The 19984-nt window shown below is 37.5% G+C and overlaps 1 protein-coding gene across 6 annotated transcripts in view; it reads left to right on the forward strand.

Annotated features, from left to right (window-relative positions):
• Window positions 1-19984, forward strand: part of EFL1 (elongation factor like GTPase 1) — a 155584-nt gene that overhangs the window by 45564 nt on the left and 90036 nt on the right. For all 6 annotated transcript variants that reach the window (XM_073304081.1, XM_073304079.1, XM_073304078.1 and 3 more), the window contains 3 exons: window positions 3747-3898; window positions 4959-5134; window positions 9575-9710. In XM_073304081.1, coding sequence (XP_073160182.1) covers window positions 3747-3898; window positions 4959-5134; window positions 9575-9710 — 464 coding nt within the window. The remainder of the gene's footprint in view (window positions 1-3746; window positions 3899-4958; window positions 5135-9574; window positions 9711-19984) is intronic.

Below are 19984 nucleotides of genomic sequence, written 5' to 3' on the forward strand. Positions count from 1 at the left end.
CAGCATTATGATGGGATATATTTCTAATAAATAATTGGTAATTATCATCATAGCATAACATTAAAGATTTGCCTACAGTGAGAGAGTAAATGAACCTTAAAATATATAAACAATATCACAAATAGTATATTACTTCACTAATCTGAATTTTAGGGGAAAATCTTTAAGATGTAGTTCAAGTTGTAAATATCTATTAAAGTGTAAAAATCCGTAAGGTTGCTGTTTGATTGAGACGATGTCAGCAGTTGTCAGCTTGAAAATTCAAAATTAAGGAGGGGGACAACAAAGTGGATTTATTTGGGCCGTGATAGTTGTTGAGCTATGCGGTCTCTCAGAAAGAACTGTTAACATTTAGTACAGTATTTATCTTAAAAAGAAAGTTACGTGTGAGGATTTAATAGTGGAAACACATGAGCAAAAAGTAAGCTTCTCTTGAGGCTTGAATATCAGTTTGGGTGGACCCTTCATCCATTTTTCATGGAAAATGCAATTCCTTAAAGTAATGATCCCGAACCTTAGGATCTCCTGTTCTCCGGGCATGATATTAGGGTCTACAAAGTTTTAAACCACCTCTTTGTGCCTGTTGAAACATCTGTGTTACAGATTTGTAGTGTGTCATGACCTTCATTTGTCATTTTCCTCTTCTTTTTAGCAGTTTAAAGAGGGGATTATTAGTTTCCCAGCTTTCACCATACTGGTCCGGTAAAATTTTCGCTTATTGTCTAGTTATTCTTAACACTTTGTGTGACCTATCTTTCAGTGAAGAGAAGTTGGTGGAGAGAGAATTGGGGGTGGGAGAAAAATCTGAATCGGTTTTAAGGTGACTAGGACAGTCTTATATTTTTGTTCAAGTTTCCGTGTGGCTTTTGCTTTATTTTTTTCAACATCAGATATAACAGAAACCTTCTCTTAACAGCAGTGTATTTTGCAGCATTAAATTTCAAAGCCATTCACCATCAGGTATGGAGGACCTGGTATACACATCATAGTAATATTAAAAGTCATTTATATAATTTCCATAAATGTACATGTTTACAAAATGCCCTAAACATGTTTACATTACTATTTGTATGTTTACAAAATGCCCTAAAGAGATTTTTTCCTTTGGAAAAACCAAGACAAGACATGCCTCAATAGTTGAGGAAATGGAACGATTTATGAGGACAATATTGGAAGTACTATCAGAAGCTGTGAAGAAGAGGAAAGGTGATAGGTGGACAAGAAAAGAGAGAATCTTCCCAGCTTATGGGGTAGCATGATAAAGACTGTGAACCACAAAGGAAGAGGAAAAAAGGAAAGAAAGACAATAGGATTTGAAGATGTACAGACTAAGAGGAAATGAGAGCAGAGATCTAAATGGGGGCAAATTATGTGGGGCCTTGAATTCGAGGAGGACTTTGAATTGAATGTTGTCCTATAATAGGAAGGATGAGGGAGTTCTGTAGTGTTTTGTATGAATATTATGTGTACTTCATTTTACCTGTTTGATTTTTTTTTGTCTGACTTCATGAAGTTAAATCAAAGAAGGCTGTTAGCTGAAAACAAGGAGGAAATGAACCAATAACAGAGATAAGGTGTATCACCTGGGGAAAATACCAGCAGTCCATAACAGGACAGTGGGTTAGCTGTTCATTGGAAAATGCCTACCTATTTATCTACCTGCCTGTTTCCAGCCAGGTTAACCTGGCTGATTTTTTCCAGGGTCAGATCCTAAAATCAGATGAACACTAACCCCTTAAAAAGCTCTGCCAAGAGAATGAAGGAGGTGGAGCTCAACCAGCAGCTGCTCAGGGGGAGAGAGAGTGTGCAGGAGGGCAGCCTGTCTCTCCCTGCCCAGAAATAGTTCTATACCTTGCTCAGTACTCTAGGGAGGTGGAAGTAAGGCATAAACTCCGTGTGATGTGTGTGAGGTAACTGGGCTCACCTGAGCTTTGAGGGAGTTTGAGTTTTGGGTGGGACCCAGACATGTAGATCTTTTGTGTCTTCACCCTTTTCTCTGTTTGCCATGGACCTCTGAGAATAGGGACAGTACATCTGTTTGGAAGGAGCTGTTTTGAATCACTTTAATCAGCCACTAGTCATATGCTCCTGGATAGAAGCATCTGGCGGTTAACAACTAAAGTTGGGCCAGCCCTGTTAACACAGTTGGAAATGGGGACTGCTATCCCATGATCCAGTTGGAGACTGGTAGAACTGTGGGTTCCACCCTGAAAGAGGTGAAGGTAGCAAAACCTGTCATCTGAGGATGCCCTCATGAGAGATTACAGGGAGGTATAAAGTACCACTTACCCTGTAACTCTGGTGGTACAGTGGGAATAGGGATGGTTACAACCTAATGAACTGCAGAGTTCCACTCTGGAAGGAGTTCAGGCAGAGACCTGTCACTTGGAAACTGCTCACGGAACAGATCACAGGTACACTCACAGATTAGCCATCACAGAGGGGAAGCTAATGGAAGGTGTTCTGGGAGCAACTGTGGTTGGACTGAAATTAAGTGTTTATATGGCCTTCACATATTTGAGTGCCTCATATCACAAGTTTTATTTATGGCCAGATTTTGAAAAATGCACAGATAATTTAAAAGTAAATTTAAAATAAGCCATTGACATGCAATGAAAATGTCTGAGAAAAAATTTATTATTGTATTTAGAAGGAATTCTACCTATATTACCTTTTGGAAGGAATTATGCTGCTAAGGAAAATTTAAAAATGATAAAGATCAGGTTCCCTCAGGGCTAGCTAATCTTGTTGTTAAGTTCTTTAAATCTAGTTTTTTTTCCTGGTTATTGTGCTTGTGACTTAGTACATTTGTTTTTGTTTGAAATATAGGTTGTGGTTTTTTTTTGTTTGTTTGTTTTTTTTTAGGAAAGGGAATATTAAAATTCTCTTTGGCTGTTTAAACACAATTCCTTTGCTCCACAAGACACATAAGATGCAGTTATTTTGGATAGGAATTAATTTTGATTAGTGTAAGGTAGAAGTAACCAGTGAATTGGTGTATGAAATACAGGAAGTAAGATCCTGGTTCCATTGATGTCGTTGGTAAAACTGCCGTTGACTTCAGTGAAGCCAGGATTTCACTCTGCATATTTGTTAGGAATTTTTTTTAAGCTGTTCCTTCACTGTTTCCTGTTCAGCTCATTAAAGTAAATGGTTTCACATGCTATTTAGGGTAGATACTAGCTTAGAGGGCAGGTAAACCAAACAAAATCTTTTCTCTGCTCTGGGTAGCTTCCAATATTGGCTTAGAGAAATAAATTTAAATGCCAAAAGTAGTACAAGTAATCTAAAATGAATGTATTCACTGATAGATGGTAATTTTTCTTGCAATTTGTTCGAAGTTAGTGTGGTTTAAATATTTCTAAACTGCACACTTACTCCATTTTATTCTCCGCTACTAGTGTAGCATACTAGCTTGTGATTCTAGTTATCATGACTGTTATCAAGTCACTATTCACCAAAAGAGTGATAATTCCTAGAACAATTACACATGTGATGGGTTTGTTTTAACACCACAAGTATCAGCAGAAATGTAGCATAATAGATTCCTCCTGGATTTAGCAGAAGAATGGGATATTTTATTACTGCCTTAAAAACTGCCGGAAATACTTCACTAACAAACCTTGAAATTTTTTGGGAAATTTAAGTTCAGTTTTGTTTCTCTAAGACATAATATTTCAGTTACTTTGTATTTATTGGAAAATGAATGGTATTTCCAAATGTTAATGATTTCAAATGGAATATAGGCCTTTAACACAAGAAGAAATTGCTCAAAGACGTGAGCTTGCAAGACAAAGACATGCAGAAAAATTGATAGCCAGTCAAGGACAAGAGCTACCAGAACAGGCCCTTTCTGGAAATGAATCTGAATTGACTGTGAAGACTGGTGAGACAAAAGGTACAGTATTTCACAGGACTGTCTTTTGTCATCCATTTTTCTTATGGGGAGATACTCTGCTTTTATTACAGTAGTGCTTGGGGATCAGCTGAGAACAGGACCTGATTGTGCTGGGTATGCACTGTACAAACATAGAATTGGAGAGACTACCTCCCTGAAGAATTTACAATCTAAATAGACAAGACAAAGGGATATATACACAAACAGAGTGATGGTTTGCAGATACCATATTAGGTATTTGTTTCATTTTTTAAATGTTCTAGATGTGGGATTAACTAGATGGAAAGACAAGGGAGGTGGGTAAGAGGGTAGGGCAGGGATGAAAAGGAAGGGAAGGAAAGAGAGGAGCCTCGAGGCCAGATGGAGTGAGGATGAGGTGAAGAAGAGTATAAGGGAAGGAGTGGGAGTGGTTGGAGCAAATAACCAATCAAATTAGTCAATCGCTATTATCTTTAACCTGAGTGTGGTTATAGCCTGTTAAGTATGCATGATGGACTTTTAAATAAATGAAAAGGTTAATCCCTAATGGTAGTGGTGTTACTTACAGACTGTCTCCGCCAATCTCCTTCACCTCCCAAAAGCATTTAATTTGTCTATTTAAAAGAACATCTGGTAGGGACATTTGGCTCCGTGGTTCTTAGTAATGCTTTGTCTGAGGGCTTATCTACACACACAGTGTATGCCTTCACCCCCAGTACAACCCCCCAGTGTGGGTGCAGTTATTTCAGTATAAAGGTGCTTCATACCTGGATAGAGATTCCTATGTGGGAGGGGAATAAGCTATATTAGTGTTAGGCACCTTTATCGTAATATAACTCTGCCCACCATAGGGGTTATACTGCTAAAACTATTCTGATACAAAAATCTTGCCCCTAACCTAAATGGTTATACCAGAACAAAAAATGTGTGGATAAGGCCTGACTCTTGAGTCATAACAGCAGTTCCTTGCTTTCTCCTAATATTTCTTCATAAGTGACTGGACGCTTTGATTCATTATTATTTTTTCTCAAGATGGTACAGAAACTGTTTTAACATTTCATTATTCTTTAACTTTGATTAGGTGATGAGCAGGAGCTCACTAGTCAAACAGAGAGCATGGCCCCAAAAACTGTGAAACAAGAAGCAGACAAAGAGTCTTTCATTGCTTTTGCTAGAGTGTTCAGTGGTGTGGTGCGAAGAGGGCAAAAGATCTTCGTTTTGGGACCAAAATATGATCCTGCTGAATCTTTGAACAAGGTAAGAGGTGATAGTAAAATGTTAACATAGTTTGGGATTGTTTCACAACATTGATAACTTAAACAGCTTTTTAAATGCTGTTCACCAATTAATAATTTCAGGTAATTTTTTTTTCAGAAATGTCAAAGTGAGTTAGGAAACTTAATTACCAAAAGTTTACTTATTATTTTTTATTATAACAAAATTAAGCATTATGTGCCTAATCATAGATTGTAAAATGAGGGGCTATCAGTCTCACTTGCATTGTAGTTCTGAGTGGAAATTTGGTGGTTTTGTATGTCGTGTATCCTGTTTTAAGAGTGTATATAAAATCTATGCATAGTGTGTGTGTTATATTAGCTATTTTTTCATGTGACTTGTAATAATGTGACTATTTTAATCAATTGGCTTGTATCTGAATGTTGTTGTATGTTGTCTAAATGCCAACTCATTGCTATCACTTAAGTTTTGGAGGTTTTAAATCAGGATTTCTGAACGTTAATCTATGAAAGATGGGATTTTGCCTAGTATGTAAGAGATGCCTTTTTATGGATGTGTGATTGGGTCCTAGTTCTTATGGGAGAACCAGACTACGCTCTAGGGTAGGGTTTATGTAGTTATTCCACAAAAATCTACAGCTGTGATTTTATTTTATTTTTTTTAATTTGAGCTCATCAATTCATAGTGGATCACCCTTTGATTTTACTGGAAAAAATCAGATAATAAACCTTAGCTTGATGACTATAACAGTTAGCCTTTTCTATATGTTAGAACTAAGCCAGTAGGGTAGCTTAAAGATGACCTGCAAAGGATTTCAAAGAATTTGAGCCTGTGCCTTTTTTAGCTGCTTCATAATGATAAAGAGCCTGAAAATTTTTGTGTAAAGTTTTTTCATTTTTGGTGTTTTTTACCTTTAGGAATATCAGACAATTCACTTCTCATCATGTCTAGTTTTGCTCTGGCTAAAAATTCTTTTCTCAGTTACTCAACTTCCACTCTTTTGACTTTGGTAAGGTCATTTAGTTCACTAGTTCTGCAGTCATCTCGGAGTCTTTCAAGCTAGACAGAACCTGAATTTCTAATGTAAAATATAAGCAGGAAGAAAAAAGTTGTGTGTGGGAGGTGAATATTCTGAACTTTCTCTGCTTCTTTATCAAGATAGAACATAAGTCCAAGTTCTTTTTTCTTTGCAGGTCACCTTTATGAGGAGGAAGGGACAGCTGACTAATTAAAACTTAATGTGCACAAAGTATCTTGGTTTAATTTCAGGCTAGTGAAGAGTGCTCAGTTTTGTGCTGTACTTTCAGATGAATGCATAAAGATTTGTGATAAATGCATACATTTCAATAAATTTTGGTTGAATTTAATATGAAATTCGGAAAGGTAAAAATAGAATTTGATGTAGATGTTGTCATACAGAACACACACAGGCACTATCTGAACACACACTTGCACATACACAGAATTTACTTAAAACGTATATATTTACTGTTAGCTTCAGTGAATTGCTAGAATCTATATTTCGGTATGCAAATTCATATTTTATAATTGGATTGTGACACACAGGCACAGACAGAAGAACTGACCTAAGTTTTGAATGCAGAATAAATAAAAAAAACTACTTTGTAATGGGTAGCATCTGTTGGGGGATTTTTTTTTGGATGCTATAGCAGGAGGTTTTAAGTTAGTGCGTATATTAAGTAAGTATTATGAAGGTTACTGTGATGTTTCTAAATTCCTTTTTCTGTTAAATTATGCCAAATTGATTTTGTTGCTTTTTCAAAAACAGCTAAGATCTTTTTTAAGAGGATCACCTTTTGGGTTTGGATATCCAATAATGTGCATCTGACTAAGCTGCCTTTGAGGGAGGTATGAATGGCTTTCAGGTCATCCGTGCTGTGATCCTCCTTCAGTGGCATAGATGCTCATTGGGAGGAAACTAGAGGAGTCTCCCACACTTGCATTCTTTCTTGTATTCCTTCCAGCTCTTCACCTTTCAAAGCCAAACTGTGCTCCATTTCCTCTCACCCTCCACCCTGTTTGCTCATTAGCATTTCCCCATCTCCTAGCAGGGAGCATGATGACATGTTCCTTAGAAGGCATTCCGAGAGGCTTTGAAACTCTGGAAGAGAGCCCAGTTGATTTGTCAGAGTTTTGTTTCTAATAGATGTCTGCTCAGCTAGACAAGTTAGTGAACTTTAATTCCTGTGCTGCAATCGTATTTTTTATTTTGGATAAGGTAGTGCCGGGATTCTTCCACACTGTCACTAAAAGTCAATTCCTTGTATTTCAGGCATGACAAAGCCTTTTACCCTATTTCGTCCTGTCCAAGTAAGACTTAAGAAGCCAGGAATGTTTGTACATTACTAGAGCATGATTTATCTTAGGAAGGTTCAAGACCGTAAATGTCAGAAAGTATATTCATTCTGCACAAGGGCTCTGCCAAGTCTATTTTACCTAATTGGATAAAATAATTCCTCCGAGAGGCTTACTGCATTAATGGAAAGGAAATACTAAAATCTTTGAGATCAGTCTACTAGATCAATGGTCTCTTCTAGAACAGAAAAGGTGGACACGTGTTTTTTGATATTTAATGTAACTACTTGAGCTTCATTTCATGCTTTAATGCATTATAGAATTAGGCCTGAATTTTCAAAAGTGACAGCTAATTTTGGTTGTTCAGTGCCAGACAGCTATAGCCTAATTTTCAGAAGTGCTGAGCTTTTGAAACTCATACTGACTTTAGTTAAAGTTGGAATTGTTAGTGCTCTGGACTTACAAAACACAGGCTTTACATGACTGAAGTTAGACACCCCAAATTAGAGGTCACTTGAAAATTTGGCTTCTGTGGACATCTTGCGTGCATTGTTAACACTAATCGTTCCCTTCTATTTCATAAATACTGTCTGGACTGACACAAAAGATGGAAGACAAAATGTGAAACTTTTCCTATTTGGTAACTTTCTTCTTCAGGATCTTCTAATCCAGTCCAGACTACGAGGAGTCTGGTGGTACCTTAAAGACTAACAGATTTATTTGAGCATAAGCTTTCATGGGTAAAAACCCCACTTCTTCAGTCCCTATTCAAGCCCAAATTAATGGTGTTAAATTTGCAAAACAGCAGAACTAAAATTAATTTGCAAATTGAATGAATTTGGGCTTGAATAGGGACTGGGGGTGGCTGGCTCATTACAAAAGCAGCTTTGCCTCTCCTGGAATTGACACCTCATCTATTATTGGTTTCAGAGTAACAGCCATGTTGGTTAGTCTCTAAGGTGCCACAAGTACTCCTTTTCTCATCTATTATTGGCAGTGGACTACATCAATCCTGATCGAATTGGCCCTGTCAACACTGGTTCTCCACTTGTGAGGTAACTCTTCATGTGCCAGTATATTTATGTCTGCATCCATAATTTTCACTTCATGCATCTGAAGAAGTGGGGTTTTTACCCACAAAAGCTTGTGCTCAAATAAATCTGTTGGTCTTTAAGGTGCCACCGGACTCCTTGTTGTTTTTGTGGATACAGACTAACACGGCTACCCCCTGATGCTTGAGTCCAGACTCCATTACTCTGGCACCCACTATATCCTTATAGTCTAATGTCATGTTGCAAGTATGTTGCTGTGAAGGTGTTTTTGACTGTTTTTGAAGTTTCAGCTGACTGTGTTGAGCCAACAATCTCGTTACATATATTTAGAGTTAATGTTGTCAAAATAGTTTGAGTACTGTCTCCACTGCTAACTCCAATATCTAGACCATTAGAAGATCTCAAGAAAATGATTAGGAAGGAAATGTTTCCCTTTGCAGGGGAAAATACTAGTTAATGAATTGTGATCAATTTTGGCTTTTGGTATTTTGGAACTGTGTTCATAAAAGCTAATTTTTTACTTATGAAAATATCTGTTACCCTTAAAATAAAATATGTTCGGAGCTAAAAATTAATCAAAGTAACAAATCACATTATACTCTTGCTACTATGTCATTCTAACAGTAATTTTTCATGGGTTCCCTGTATGAACTCTGTTTCCTCACAAGTTTGATTTAGAAATCAGTAAAAAGAAAAGGAGTACTTGTGGCACCTTAGAGACTAACCAATTTATTTGAGCATGAGCTTTCGTGAGCTACAGCTCACTTCATCGGATGCATCCGATGAAGTGAGCTGTAGCTCACGAAAGCTCATGCTCAAATAAATTGGTTAGTCTCTAAGGTGCCACAAGTACTCCTTTTCTTTTTGCGAATACAGACTAACACGGCTGTTACTCTGAAACCTGTCATTAGAAATCAGTGTTAATCAAATTATTTTATCAGAATTTCTTCTGACAGATAACTTTGTTAAACTAAAAATGCTTTAGGTATGTATTTGTTTTCAGTTCTGGAGTTCTAGAGTCACTTCAGAACCAAGTTAATAGCAGTTACTTAGAGATAAATATCCAGCATTGATTATTTTTCTCTGTACCTAGTTACCGTCAGGTTGTTCTGCTGCAGATGATCTGCCATCAGTACCTCACATGGCTTGCTGTACATTAGAGAATCTCTATTTGCTGATGGGAAGAGGACTGGAGGATCTAGAAGAAGTGCCTTCAGGCAATGTTCTAGGTAGGACTGTGTTAATGGTTCAGTTAATAGAGCCTTGAATCCTGAGGTCATTCAGTATATAAAAGATGTAGAAATCCTTCAGATGTGATTTAAGTCTATAAGAAATAAATATTCACTTAAAACTTTGAACTTCATAGTTTAAGTGAATTGAAGATGAAAAAGGACTAGGCCATTTTAATTGCAATATTTGTGTTGTGGTTTGGTAGCATCGAGAGGCCATTATCAGGATCGGTGTCCATTGTGTTAGCTTTTGTATACAAATCATAAAACTACATATTTCTTCCCCCAAAGTGCTTACACGCATATTGTAATGTCTGTTTGATACTGGTTGCTAAAATCATATCATCATTGACTTTTTTGAGGGGGTAAGACGGTAGTTAATCAATATGGTATTTGGAAATAATTGTGATTTTTAAGGTTGATTATCTCCCAACCTGTCAATTCCGGAAATACTTTCGAGCAATACAGATTCTTCCCAACCACTAAACTTTTCAAATCCTCATCTCAGACCAGTGATAGCTAAGAAACGTTCTTATGCCTGTGACAAATTCTCACACTTCTCTCCCTGCCCCCGCCCTTAACTCTTTGAAGGATAAATAAGTTGCCCTCATCCTTTTGTTCTGCTCTATACTGAATGTTCCGTGCTGAACATTTTGCTTTGGTGCTTCAGTTACTGACCATTTCCTGCTACTTATTTCTTTTATTAATTATCTTTTTACCTCAAAAACAGCATTTTGTTCTTATGATCCTGGCTTTAATTTGACATTATATTTATGGTTTTCCTTCAAAATTTGCCTGCATTATAATAAAACTTAGCATTTTGAAATCTATAAATTGATTCATATGAAATGTAAAAATACGTTTCATATTGTGAATATAACACAGCAATCTGGTATGGTCGGTCTTCTGTATATATTACTAGAGTTGTATTTTTAAAACAAGGGTACTAATTTTTATGTCTGAGAACTTCCATGTTCAAACTGTTACGTAGTATTACTGATTCAACTAACTTTTCATTATTTTGTAGCTCTTGTGTTAACCAGCGTCAGTAAAATATCAGTCATATTTTTGTAACAGAAGCTTAAAGAAAAATAGAAACCAGTTTATAAAAATACCCATATGATACTTAAGAGTGTGGCTTATAAATTCCAGATGTAAAATTCTGTCAAAAAAACAGATAAATACTTCATATGGCTAGCTTGAACAATTCATGATTATTTGGTGACTGTATTTTGTATAAACAGTAGAAGGTTCACTTTGTGTGACTCATGAAGCCCAGGAAATATAGCACTTCTCACATTTGACCTCAGCTACAGAAAGTAGGAGGTCTTGAAGTGATTTAGTATAAAAACAGCTCATGGTCTAGAAGTGAAACTGTTGATGATCTAGCATTTAATACCAGCCAATGTTAATCTAACTATGGTTGAAAGTGATGAAATTAGAAGTGGCTAACAGTCTCTTAATATACATCATCTTTTTGTGAAAGCACACATGTATTTCTAAAAATAGATGTTTGCTAGCTTCTCATAAAATCTGCAGGAAATTAAATTAAGTTTCCAAATCTTTAGACCTATCATGGAAACTTAAATCCGTTCCAGATGTTTTTAAGTCATTCTCCTTTAAAGTGCTGCAGAAACATCCTCAGACACAATATATTAATCTTTTGTCAGTGTTGAGAAATTAATGAATACCAATAAACTGCATTTTTGTCCATACTTGTCATGATTATGTATTTTGAGGACCATTTAGTGTAGTGCTAGTAAGTAACTTTCCTATGTTGTGTAGATACTTAGTCATATAATAATGTAAAGATGGTGTGTTAACTGTTTCAACTATATTTCAAGGAGTAAATGTGTCCTACTAAGTCTAAAAAGCTTCTTTCATGTAAAGCAGTGATGCTGTTCCCTTCCTTATTGGAACATTTCCTAAGTATCAGATTTCTCTAGTAAATGATAGCTGAAATCCATCATTTGTAGAAGACATTAGCTAATCCCTTTTAATATATTTTTGTCCTTTGCTGAAACGTGGTGATAGTTAGTTATTTGCCTTTATTCCATTCAAATGGACATTGTAGTTATGGCTTACACATCATGGTATATGACACTTTCTTACCAAGGTCTACACAATACCCTGTGGATCTATAGTTAAGAACAGTATATTTTAATACATTTAGTGTAAAACAAATTATTCAAAATTACATGAATCCAGTGCATTTGAATAAAGCATAATCATCTAAATGAGAACATAGACTGAAGCAGCTTATGTTATATGCTATATTTTACTTCATACTTTCCCAAAAAACTGACTCTTGAGCTGAAGACAAAGGGAAGGCAGGTATGAACTGACTGCTCTTCAGATTGCTGCTGGGAACAAAGACTCAGAGTGGACAGAGAGCAAATGGAGCTCAGATAATCAGGGCAAGGTGAAGCCATGATTTCTGCCAATATGACTTCTGTCATAAACTTACCTTTCTCATGCTAACCTAAAGAATTCCAGATGTTGCATTACAGTGACTGTTAAATGCTACCCAGCTTTTTAAAAGAAAAAAAACCCTCTGTACATGTTGGGTCAGGTGCTAGAAGAAATAACCCTGCTCCAACTTTTTGTACTGTAGTGTGTTCCTTTTTAAAAATTAAAGAAAGGTTAGTATATACTGGCTTAAGATTGGATTCCAGTAATCTAGGCATTTAACCATGCTAATCACTTAGTATCACATTCTAATCACTGTGTATTGCCTACTGTCTAAATCCTCAGCAGCTGGTGAATGTGAGGCTATGTCTACAGTACGGACCTTAAAACAGCACAGCTGTAATGTCTCCCATGTAGCTGCTCTTTGTTAGCTGGAGAGACAGAGCTCTTCTGCTGGCATAATTAAACCACCCCCAATGAGCGGCGTTGGCTATGTCAGCAGGAGAGCCTCTCGTGCTGACATAGCGTGTCCACACCAGCACTTTTGCTAGTGAAACTTAGGTCGGTCAGGAGGTGTGGTTTTTTTCACACCCCTGACTGACAAAAGTGGTAGTGTAGACCAGTGGTTCCCGAACTAGGGGCGCCGCTTGTTCAAGCAAAGTCCCTGGCACGGCAGGCCGGTTTGTTTACCTGCCGCGTCCGCAGGTTTGACCAATCGCGGCTCCCACTGGCCTTGGTTCACCGCACCAGGCCAATGGGGGCTGCGGAAAGGGTGGCCAGCAAGTCTGTCGGCCCGTGCCGCTTCCCGCAGCCCCTGTTGGCCTGGAGCAGCGAACCGTGGCCAGTGGGAGCCACGATCGGCCGAACCTGCGCATGTGGCAGGTAAACAAACTGGCCCGGCCCGCCAGGCACTTTTCCTGAACAAGTGGCGCCCCTAGTTTGGGAACCACTGATGTAGACAAAGCCTGAGTTTATTTGCAAGCGTCTTCTGTTAGAGCTTTGTACTGGATTTTAAAGCAGTTTGAATATGCTAGGTTGCCCTTTTTCAGTTAAAAATAAGTGGATAAATATACACCCGGTATATTTTTGATATTGCAAAGAGTAAACTGAATGAGTATGAAATATTTAAAAGAACAAAACCAGCTCTTTAAGTGTTGATCTGACCCATAAAAACAGTCTATTATAGCTGTTATTGCAATTTACCGTTGTGCAGTAGGTACCCTTAGAAAAGTTTGCTGGTCTGAAAGTCTGCTGTTTCCAGAAAATTCCTAATTTTTTTTTTTTTTAGGACTATTTCTGAAATCAAAAAAACTCTTTCAAAATCTTGGAACTTCATTAAGTTCACCCATTGTATAATGAACATCTGGATATGCAATTTTTTAATTGAACTGAAGTGTAGATCCTTTCAGAAATATGAAACATCCCAAGCTTTGTCTGGATTTTATGACCAGAATTATTCTTCAGTAGCATAGGATCAGAATTGGCACTAAAGCAATTAAGGCTGTTAGCCAAAATATATTTAGTATTTCACACTTTTAGCACACTTACATCTGATCTCTGAGTATATTGACAAATGGGTTTGAATTAATACTTATCTAGAACATGCAAACTGAAGCATCAGTAATAATCTGATGTCATTTTAAGCATTTCCAAAAGAGTTAAAAGCCCTGTCTGTCTTCTAGTTCATTTGTTTTTTCTCTTCCCGTAAAGGTACATTGTTAATTTATGTAGCTTGAACAAACACCTTTTCTGACTTCTCAAAGACAGAATGCAATATCTTCCATATAAAAGTGAACTTGTAATAATTGCTGGTGCTAGGCTTTTATGACTGCAGTTAATAACAGTGATTTCTGTTTCAAAGCCAATTTATCTTTCAGCTTCAAAGGATGCATAAGTGCTTTCTCTCCAGCCATACAAGGAAATTACTTGTAAATTATCTAGTAAATTAAGGAAGCTGAGTTTTACCCTTTGTAATTAAATTTTTGCCATATGGAATATAGAGTTAATCATGACTGCCTGTTTCTCTTTTTAAAATTTTACTGTATAGTTTTTACTTTTTCTGCTATAGGTTGTATCTGATCGAATTCTAACAAGTCATAATCTCAGCCATGTCCTAATGAGCAGCCTTGCATTACCTTTTGGTTTCTAATCAGATGTAATGGCCAAATAAATTGGTTGATGTGAAGGTATATAAATGAAGATGGAGAAAGTGTTCACCTATTGGTCATTACATTCAACTTACTTTTCCTTGACAAATTAAGATTTTTATAAGTGTTTATGAATCTGAGAAATTTGGGGTTGATGTCTGTAATGTGCAAAAACTTCTTCCTAGTACTGCAAGGAACTTTGCTAACAAGTCAAACTTGTATTCAAATAACAGTAAGGTTATGAGTTACAGCACAGACAAACAAAATCAAAGAGATTCAGAGTTAGGACTGAAACACCATTCTCAATCCTTCCCTAATATCTATGTGTTGCAGGGAATTTCAAGAGGTGGGCAACGTATTTTCGTATGCTATTATGTAGAAGTAGAAGAGTATAAGGAGTGAGATTCCATTTTGCTTTTGTTAATTTGTATTAGAACCTTACTGTCAAGAATGTTCTGTGTATATTTACTATTCTTCATAGACCCTTTCTTAAAAACTCTTAAACAGTAGGCCTATTTCCATGCATAATCTATCCTGATAGAAGCAAAATACCGTTTCCCTCAGTGTACCCCCCTGCAATTTGCAATTTCAGTTCTCCAAAACCTATTGGATGAGTTATCGATTTCTGCACTGTTTTTGGTTAAGAAATTAGTTATATCTTACAGTCAGAGTAAATAAAAATATTTCTGGGGTCTCTTGGATAAGAGTGTGGTCATTTTGAACTACTTGCTTATCAGGAGCTCTGCTTTCTTATGTGGAATGCTCTTTGGTAACAAAAGCATTTGACTTGTAGACTCTGTGAGCTTGTCTATATAGCGTGTTAGTGTATACCAGGTGGGGTATAAATTCCTGTGCGTGCCAGTGTGTTGAACACTAACTGGCCATGTGGAATCTGCTGGAACACACTAAAAGTTCCCTAATGTGCATTGACGATTGCTTGTTTCAAACAGGGCTACATCTATGCGCATTAAGGAACTTTGTACGCCAGCAGGATCTATGCAGCCAGGTGGTGTGCAACATGCTGATGTGCACTAACTATGTAGACAAACCCAGAGATTTATATGCACTAATGATTGATCTACTCTGTTAGGTTTATAACAACAAATGTGTATGTGCGAAAAATTTCTTTTGTCAATAGTGTGAGTGCTACTGTAATCAGTTAATTACTTTTCATCTTTCTCCTCTGCATTTACTTCCAGGAGAGGTCCTGTGCCAGCAGTTAGATATTAAGATCCTACTTGTACTCTCTTAAATTTACAAAGTCCTCGGAAAAGATTTGGAAAAATGCACTTAGGAGTTGTCACTGTATTAGAATACACATGTTTTCAGGGCTATTGTAGGAAGCATGATTTAGTTGAGACTGTTGGCTGAAAAAGCTAAGAGCCATTGAACTGAAGTTTGGAAAAATTCTTTAAGTTGGGCTGAGAAAAAGCCTTGACCGGAATCCTAAGACACTGAAAAATATCTAAAAACATAACATATATAACTCTTAAAGTATTGTCTTATGACCAAGAGGTAGAGTGATTTGGATTCTAAATCTGTCTCTTATAAATCATTAAGGACTTATTCAGTACAAGATGTTTTAAGGTCCTGTAGCCCTTTTTGTTATAGCCACTTTTCCACAGATATTTCTTGATTACCTCTCTTCTTTAGCCCCTAATTTTTAAAGGACAGGGCAGTTTTTACCTGACTGCCCATATGCCCTGTGCTTATCATTGTAGTATGTATTTTTCACTTCCCAGAAATTTCTTCTGAAGGTTAATTCTTATTTCCACATAACAAATCTTTTGACTTGACTTCTTAGTGCTCTGAGCCTTTTTCTTAGGAAAGAGCAGTCCGTATCTCTTCTACGTAACGCATGCCCTGAAGTTTTATCTGACCCATAAATAGTGTCAGGGAGTTAAAACATTATTTTATATTTTGATTGTTGTATCAATAGGTGCCTGTAAGAGCACTGTAAGTAGATTTTTAAAAAATGTATTTTTTGCCGCATCATTTGGCCAAACACCCCCATCCTAAATGTGTTCAATATCACTTTGGCAGGAGCATAATGACTTCTTGATGTGGGGCACTGGTCATTCAAATTGAGAAGGTGGCCACTTTGTCTTCTGGATGTGGATTTATCCAGCTTTACCATTTGGATCTGTCAACTTCCAAGAACTTAATTTAGCTGAAAAAAGTTTCAAGTGGCACATTAAAGTTTTTCCTCTTTCTTTGGTACACTGCTTGCTACATCACTTGTCAGTCCCTACTGTCTCTGATAGAATGAGAGAGTCATAAAACAAGGGTGATAACTCTGTTGATTTAAAGTAGTTTTTCTTCTGCTGCATTCTTCCCTTCCCCTTTAAGACATGCTGCTTATTGAGAGAGATTTAATGCACTCGTTTCTTACTTTCAAAGTTCTCTGACAGGAAGTTGGTTGGCTAGTACTTATCCTTGATAGATATTTTCCTTTCTGGTAGATGAAGTAACTACCATCGTCAGTCTTCTTTCTCTTCTAGGATGGGAGAAAAGAGACCTGTGACAAACAAACAATTACTTATAAGCAAGGTTCCCTTCTGGGTCTTTGACCTTGCAGAGTTGCATATAGAAAACTATGTGTATGCACAGTTGTTTTGAATAGCCCATTTCCGCATCATCTTAGTAGGCTTTTGTTTAATGGTATTTAAACTTTTTTTTTTTCTGGAAATCTGTTGTGCATATTCACCCAGTGAGAGGGAGGCTGAGGCCTCCTTTGGTTTTATCCTGATTTTTCTCCTCAGGCCTTAAAGGTTGACTGACCCTCTGGCCATCCTATAAAACTTACACTTTTTTCATATTCACCTCAAGTAAGTTTTTTTTTCCCCTTTATTTTTAAATTAATATTTATTCACACTTTCCCATTCTTCCAGTGGTGATGCCCGCCTGTCTTATAATATAGCTAGAAAGGTTTAGGTAACTAAGACATATTCAGCCATAGCTGTCTCACCCTCCCCCTGCCCCATGAAAGCTGTTGTGAAATCCATTTGAAAACACTTGAGCCCAAATGGTCCATGAATGTTATGCATAGAAGTTTTTTTTCCCCTTGGATCAGTTCAGTACTGATCCACACTTCTGATAAGGATCCCCATTAATTTCAATGTATTTATTTCTCATAGGTAAGACTAAGATTCAGTCATAAGTATTGTTAGTAAAAGTCATGGACAGGTCATGGGCAGTAAGCAAAAATTCACAGCCCATGACCTGTCCATGACTTCTACTATATACCCCTGACTAAACCTTGGGTGCTCTGGGGCAGAGGCTCCCGGGGGGCGCCGCGGGGGCTCCCGGGGGGCGCCGTGGGGGCTCTGGGGCTGGGGCGGCAGCCTGGGGGCACTGCTGGTGCTCTGGGCAGGAGGGGAGGGTGTGCTGTCTGAGACTGGCACTGGTGCTCTGGGCAGGAGGGGAGGGTGTGCAGTCTGAGACCACTGATGGTGCTCCAGGGGGTGGGGAGGGAGGCGCATGGTGGTCCCGGAAAGTCACGGAATCCATGACCTCTGTGACAGACTCGCAGCCTTACTCATAGGCAAAAGAGGAGGATAGTTTTGTGGTTAAAAGCACTGGACAAGAACTCGGGAGGTCTGAGTCCAGTTCCTGGTTCTGCCATAGACTGTGTAAATTTAGGCAGGTCTCATAATCTTTCTGTTCCTGAGTTCCTAAAATGTAAAATGAAGTTAATAATGCTACTTTTCCTTCATGTTGTAGGGATACTGTACACTCATGAAAGTTTTGAGGGGTTGAGTCACTGTGGTGAGGAATACCATAGAGAAGGTTATTAATTAAATTGAAATAAAAATTGCACATTTATGCATTTTACAAATAAAATGTTTTCTTTCAAACTGCCGGTCCTGCAGTCTCAGTCTGGAACTTGAAAGTCCAAATATTCAGAAAATTTAGGTATGCTATTGTGCACCTAATTTTGCATCCAATTAGTGGTTGTATGTACAGATGGCTAAATGAGCTCAAAACTGGATACTTAGCTGCCCTCGCGTATATAATGTGTGCAGTCTCAATAACCAAATGAATAAATTAAATGTGTGTCCTGATACTTATGCCTTTAAATATTGCTTTTTAAAATATTTGCAGGTAATCTTTTAAATCTGTATGCCTAAATTCATCCTGAACTGACTCTGCAAATGTAATTTTATGCTCCTGCATATTATGGTGTAGGATGGAAGTGCTGGGGTATCTTGAACTATATTTTCATAAATGGTGGCAATATACAGGTAATACAAAAGGAAAAAAAGGGTATTTGAAGATCCTAGAACATGAAACTGTTTTCTTAAAAATCTAAGCAGAAAAACTCTAATTTCTACCAAATACAAAAGCATTATTTTAGAATAAAACTGTAAAATTCAAGGACCACCACCATTTCATCTTGATAAGTTTCATATTAAAACAACTGAAGAGCAGAATTCAGGACACTCGTAATCAAATATTTACTATCACAGTACTATCATTTACACTGGCATCGTCTGGTTGCATGAATGTAGTGAGTTCATTCAGTCCTGGTGTCAAAATTCCTCCTGTCCTGTAGGGGATTTCTTTCCTTGAAGGATGAATTCCATTCAGAAAAGTGACTTCTTGTTTAAAAACACATTGTCTTCTTGCAGGACAGAGAGAATTTTAAGGGACATATACTGAATGTAGGAATTAAATTTTTTTTCAGTGAAAAGTCCCAGTCCATCAAAACACTTAAGAATGTGGGTGGGAGATGGTTCAATATTGTCATTCTGGTTTTGGTGGAAAAGTTTAAGCACAGAAGGCTTTGCAGCTACGGATGGTCAGGAATGTTTTGACAAAACATTTTCATAAAAAAAAAAATACCAGTTTGTTGAAACTGAAACTTTTTGAAGAGAATTACTCAACTAAATTTATGTGAGGAAGGTTTCTCCAGTCCAGCATGGAATATAGAGGGAGGTTCATAGATTCCCAGCAAAAAGGGAACATTAATCTGACCTTCTGTATAACATAGGTTAGAGACCTTCCCCAAAAATAATTCCTAGAGCATATCTTTCAATTATTCAATCTTGATTTTAAAATTGCTTATAATGGGGAATCTGCCATGCCTCTTGGTAAATAATTTTCCTCACTGTTAAAAAAATGTTACACCTTATTTCCAGTCTGAATTTGTCTAGCTTCAGCTTCCAGCCATTGGATCATGTTATCTCTTTCTCTGCTAGATTGAAGAGACCATTATCAAACATTTGTTCTGTAGGTAGTTATAGAGTGTAATCAAGTTACCCCTTAGCCTTCTCTCTATTAAAATGAATAGATTGAGCTTGAGTCTATAACTATCATGCATGTTTTCTAATTCTTTAATCATTCTTATGGCTCCTCTCTGAATCCTCTCCAATTTGTCAACATCCTTGAATTGTGGACACTAGAAAAGGATCCAGTATTCTAGCAGCAGTCCACCCCAATGCCAAATACAGAGGTAAAATAACCTCTCTACTCCCACTCGAAATACCGCTGTTTGTGCATCCAAGGATTGCATTAGCCCTTTTGGCCACAGCATCACACTGGGAACTCATGTTCAGCTGATTATCCACCCCCAAGTCTTTTTCAGAGTCTTTGCTTTCCAGGATAGAGTTCCCCATCCTGTAAGTCTGGCCTACATTGGGGTGGGCAAACTACGGCCCACGGGCCAGATCCGGCCCGCGGGATTGCCCCCTGTGGTGCCGCAGGCCCTGCGCTGCT

This window comes from Lepidochelys kempii, chromosome 10, assembly GCF_965140265.1.
Source record: "Lepidochelys kempii isolate rLepKem1 chromosome 10, rLepKem1.hap2, whole genome shotgun sequence".
NCBI lineage: Eukaryota > Metazoa > Chordata > Testudines > Cheloniidae > Lepidochelys > Lepidochelys kempii.